General features: G+C 50.4%; 1 protein-coding gene across 2 annotated transcripts in view; it reads left to right on the top strand.

Moving 5' to 3' along the window:
• The window catches only part of LOC122435980 (transcription factor SPT20 homolog), a 70990-nt gene extending 66407 nt beyond the window's left edge, over positions 1-4583 (top strand). The window contains exons 1-3 of one of the 2 annotated variants that reach the window (XM_043460092.1): positions 663-667; positions 800-2347; positions 3619-4583. In XM_043460092.1, coding sequence (XP_043316027.1) covers positions 814-2347; positions 3619-3716 — 1632 coding nt within the window. In that variant the 5' untranslated portion in view covers positions 663-667; positions 800-813 and the 3' untranslated portion in view covers positions 3717-4583. Of the gene's footprint in view, positions 1-662; positions 668-799; positions 2348-3618 lie in introns of those variants that run through there. The other variant, XM_043460091.1, reaches the window with a different exon arrangement.
• The last annotated feature ends 626 nt before the right edge of the window (positions 4584-5209 follow it).

A 5209-nucleotide genomic window follows, 5' to 3' on the forward strand; every position in this document is an offset into this window, starting at 1 on the left:
CACAAACCACCTTTTAAAACAGTTTAATCCTGAACTGCAATTGCTAGACAATATAACTTAGCTACCACATGCTAAAAGCCCTTTCTGAAATAGCTAGGGAAATAAAAGAATGTCGTGTTACCGTGCACATCTCTATGAAAAGCATCAGGCAGATCACGGGAAGAGTCATTGAAGAATTCTGATGCTTGCGCCAAATACAGCAAGTGTCCCTGGAGTCAAGAGGTAGGAACTGGGTGTGTTAAACTGGTGATGGACAGCAGGAGCAGTCCTGCCCTTGGGAACAAACAAAAGACTCCCAAGACAGTGGGTAATTCTTGGTGATGTGATCGCCAAGGAAAGAAACGAGCACCTTTCATGACCTTCCCAGCAACTGATTACCGTGAAAATGGTATGTATTAAAGCCCTACAAAAAAATGATGGATTTTTATGTTGGCCACTTGTAGTTTGGGATGCTTGCTTTCAAGGTTATATGAAAAGAGGGTCTATTGTGGCAGAGCCTTTGGAGGAAGTGTGGGCTGTAGGTAATTGAATGATGAGACTGGAATCTGCTTGTGCATACCGGGATGGGCACCTGGGGAGCAATGCCCTGAGGGCGGGGTGGGACCTGCTTCCAGCCCATCTGCAGCATCGAGAGGCTAGACCAGCGGTGGCTTTCTCCAAGTCGCAGGTATTGTGTGCTCTGCTTGTTGAGGGGAGGGTTTTTTGGTGCTCATTTTGAGGTACACTGCTCACTCCACCGTGGAGTGGCCGCATTTGCAAGACTGAGTTCATCGCCTACTTCCATGTTCTCTTCTTACAGGGTCCCCATCTTGTATGATCATGCAGCAGGCTCTAGAGCAAGCTTTGGATCATGCAGAGTATGTCATTGCAACTGCCCAGCAAAGACCGCCGAAAAGGAAATACTCATCGAGCGGAGAGACGTCTCTCCAGGAAAAACTGTATGACATTTATGTTGAAGAATGTGAAAAACAGCCTGAGGTTACGGAGGAATTAAGAAGCAACGTGAACCTGTTAGAGAAGCTCCTTAGGAGAGAGTCGTTGCCCTGTTTGGTGATCAACCTGTACCCAGGAAAGCAGGGCTATTCCCTGATGCTCAAAGGGAAACATGGATCATATTCAGAGAGCATTCCACTGCCTTATGAAGAAGGGGAACTGCTTGAATACTTGGATGCTGAAGAATTACCTCCTGTTTTGGTGGATCTCCTGGATAAGTCTGCGGTTAATGTTTTTCATCAGGGGTGTGTCATAGCAGAGGTACGGGACTACAGGCAGTCCAGTGCCGGGGAACCTCTGAGTTACCAAAGCAGGCATATTCTCTTACGTCCCACCATGCAGACGTTAGTCTGTGATGTAGAGGCCATAGCCAGCGATGACCAGAACTGGACCCAGGAGGACAAACTTTTGCTTGAGAGCCAACTGATCTTGGCTACAGCGGAACCACTGTGTCTAGACCCTTCTGTATCAGTAGCCTGCACTGCAAACAGACTGCTCTATAACAAACAAAAGCTGAACACTCTTCCCATGAAAAGGAGCCTCAAGAGGTATTCTGCGCCTGCTCTGAATCGGCAGCAGGAGCTGTCCCATTGTCCACCTCCTCCTGAGCTAAGAATCCTGACTTCGTGCAAAAAAATAAAGGAAAGTAAAACAAGTAAGCAACATGGCCTTAAGACTTTTAAAGCAGGCAAGTGTGTAGATACGTGGAAACAGAGACCCTGTAACTTGGCCGTCCCTTCTCAAGTGGATGTGCAGAAATATGCTAAAGGGAAGGAGTCTGTCAGATATGAGGAGTCACAACCAACCCAGGAGGTACTAGGTGATCCTGCAATTGGATGTAAGGCTGCCTACCAATCCCAGGCAACAAGGTTGACCGTCAGGCAGCCAGCTGATAATTCACTTGCCACTGGAAATGGGTCTGAGAAAGAAGCCACAAGGGAGAGAGAGCCGTGTCTGCCCCAGTCCTCCACAGATGACCACTTCAAGGGTTTCCTGCCCAAGCCACAGACTGATGCTGGGAGAGTGGTCAGTCAGTCTGAGCAACTGGTCCAGAAGAGCACCCAGTGTCCAGTGCAGACGGCACCCAGCTCCAGTGGCTCAGCCCGTCTCAGGCAGCCTTCTCCAGGGACGCAGTCAGCACAGCCTAGGATTGCGTCCATTCGGTCCTCAGTGCCAGACTGGGGAGCCAGACCTCCACCCCCACTCAAGAGACGTCCCTGGAGCCCAGAGAAGAGCTCCTGCGGTGACAGCTTTACCTCACAGCAGGCGGGCAGCTCTCAGGCCCGCCCATCTCCTGGCCCTGCTCCTCAGCCACCCAGCCTTTCCCAGAGATCGTCCGTGCCGCTGAACAGAGGTAGCTCGCTTCCTGCAGCCGCCCCGTCCACCACAGGCGCGTTACAAAGAACCCCGGACGTCCGGGTCACGACCATCTCCCCTGGCCTGAAGGTCATTAAAGTAGTGGGCCCCTTTTGCTGTAGCCAGGCCTCAGGGAGAGGGTATTCCCCTAGGGCCCCCGCTCCCGTGGGGATCCAGCCGGGCCAGCAGCCCGCAGGATCTCGGCTCCCGAACTGGAGGTCCACACCACCGCCGCTGCTTCCTCGTCCTTCTCCCCCTCCTCCCAGAACCATTCAGGTGCTTTTGGAAAAAACTTCGGACCTCAAGCCCTTTGCTCTGGTGGAGCTCCCCCGCAGTTCACCGGTCTGGAGCAGCCAGCAGCGAGCCCCGCAACCGTGTGTCTACCAGCTGGTTCCCCAGCGGGCCCTGCAACGGCCTCAACTGCCAGCGGCCCAGGCGTCCGGCACACGGCGTCCAGGGGCACAGGCCCCACGGGCACAGGCCCCACGAGCACAAGCCTCAGGGCCACAGTGTCCGAGAGCACAGACCCCAGGGCGACAGGGTCGAAGTTCACAGTGTCCGGGTTTACAGGCTCCAGGGGCACAGGGCGCTGCCCAGCCCAGCACCACCACCACCATCCACGCCCAGCCAGCAGTGCTCCTTCACCTCCAACGGCAGCAGGACCCCCTGCAGCCCCGGGTGCCTGGGTTGTCTCCACCAGGCTCTGTCCAGAGCCGCCCGGGGCTGAGCATCTCGCATCACAGGGTCCAGGCCTCACAGGCCCCGCGCCCGCCGATTTACTGGAGGGTATTGCGGTGCCCAGTGGATGCAGACCCCGCAGCCCCCACCGCGCCGCCCCCTCGGGGCCCCAATCCAGGCAGCCAGACCGCAGGGACCCCGGAGGGAGGCCCCCCAGCTGCCCCCAAGCCCTGAGGCCTGCCTGGTTTTCTCTCTTTAAAAAAAACCCCAAGAGCAGCAACCTCACTTGGGTTATTTTTTAATGTGTCACTATTTTACATTCTTAGATGTGCAGACCTTCTGCAGAGGCACAATTTTTACATACAAGCCCCGAAGGTCTTTAATAAACTGGGATTATTTCACCTAAGCCATGGCTTTGGTGACGGTTGTGGACAGTTATTTTTTTGTGTGTGATGTTCTTAAGTGTATCCAGACTCAAACTAGGGTGAGTTTAAACTCCTGAAGCCTTGTTATTTCTCTCAGGCACTAAAGCTGTAATATCAAGAAAGTCAAAATTAGTATTAACAAGATGACTGTTTTTTACATTTTTAGATGAGTTACTAACACATGAACTGTGGCATCTTCACCATTTTACGTGTCCAGCTCACTGGTGTTCGGTGGACTCACCTTGTCGTACAATGCATCTCTAGGATTCTTTTCTGCTTGCACAAGTGAAACTCTCTCCCCAAGGAGCACCAACTTCTCGGTTCCCTCTCCCCCAGCCCCCACCCCAGCCCTCTACTTTCTGGGTCTCTGAGTCTGGCTGCGGTAGATTCTTCCTAGAAGTGGGGTCCTGCAGTTGTCATCTTTGGTGAGGGGCTCATTTCACTGAGCATCCTGACTTCAAGGTCCATCCCTGTTAGCATGCCACAGGAAGGTCGTGGCTTTTCACAAAGGGTTTCACGGTACGTAATCTACACTGAAGTGGCCTATGAAATATCAGAAACATCCTTCAGAAGAGAATGCACTTCCATATTTGTTTAAGTTTTTGCACAGTGTGTGAAATGCAATTTTTACACATTTTGGGGGAGAAAAAGCTAAACGTACCAAAAATTGATCTTGTCACTTTAATGTTGAGGCCCTGGGCCCCCTCCAGGTGTGCAGCAGGGGGTGGGGCACTTGCTTGCAGCCCAGGTCATGTTCTCCAGGCTGCAGCTATGAAAAGGCACTTCTGGGATGTGGTTGTCTCTCTATAAAATCATTTACATTTTTGACATCCCTGGGTTGTTTGCAGAAGGTAAATAGCTAAACGTTTGGAAATGAGTCGATTTGTTTGTTTTTCAGGTGTTTTCAACCTTGTTATATTCGAGGTGACGTCCCCCTGCTCCCTTCCTTTCTCTCTGTCTCTTGCTGAGTGATCACCCGTTGGTCAGCCGCCCCTCTTCCTCTTCTCTATTTTTTTTTCTTCTTTCTTGTTTCAATAGGGCTCAAAAGATCCCTGAACTTTTCTGTTTACTTCATCCCTTTCTTTCCCCCTTTTTTTTTATTGTGATAGGTTTACGTAAGAATCAGCTATTTTAAAGTGTACAATTCAGTGGCATTTACTCCATTTACAATGTTGTGTACTCACAGCTTCTATTTCCAAAACATTTTCATCCCCCAAGGGAAATCTCTGCACCCATTCAGCACTCTCTTCCCAGCTTCCTCTCCCCCCCGCTCAGGAAACCACCAATTTACATTCTGTCTCTATGGACTTCCCCATTCTCCATTTTTCCTAAAAACGGAATCATAGACTATCTGACCTTTGCTGTCTGGAGTCTTTCACTTGGCATGCTGTTTTCGAGGTTCATCCATGTTGGCACAGGTCTCAGTACTTCCTTCCTTTTTAGGGTTGAATACCCTTTTCTTGTATGTGAACACCAGATTTTGTTCATCCACTATGTGTTGATGTACATTTGAGTTGTTCCCACCTTTTGCCATTGTGAATAGTGTGGCTCTGAACATTTGTGTACAAGTATCTGAATGCTTCTTATATTTTGTTCTTATAACTTTGAAGGAGAACTTGCCTATAAAATTATTTTTTCTAAGTATGCATATATGCCTTTTGCCCTAACAAATAAAGGAAGTTTGGTCTGGCAGTTCCAAAAGAGATAAGTGAAGAGACAGATAATAGGCGGGTCTTACTTGATCAACCCAGCTGTAC

The sequence above is a fragment of the Cervus canadensis genome, chromosome X, assembly GCF_019320065.1.
Source record: "Cervus canadensis isolate Bull #8, Minnesota chromosome X, ASM1932006v1, whole genome shotgun sequence".
NCBI lineage: Eukaryota > Metazoa > Chordata > Mammalia > Artiodactyla > Cervidae > Cervus > Cervus canadensis.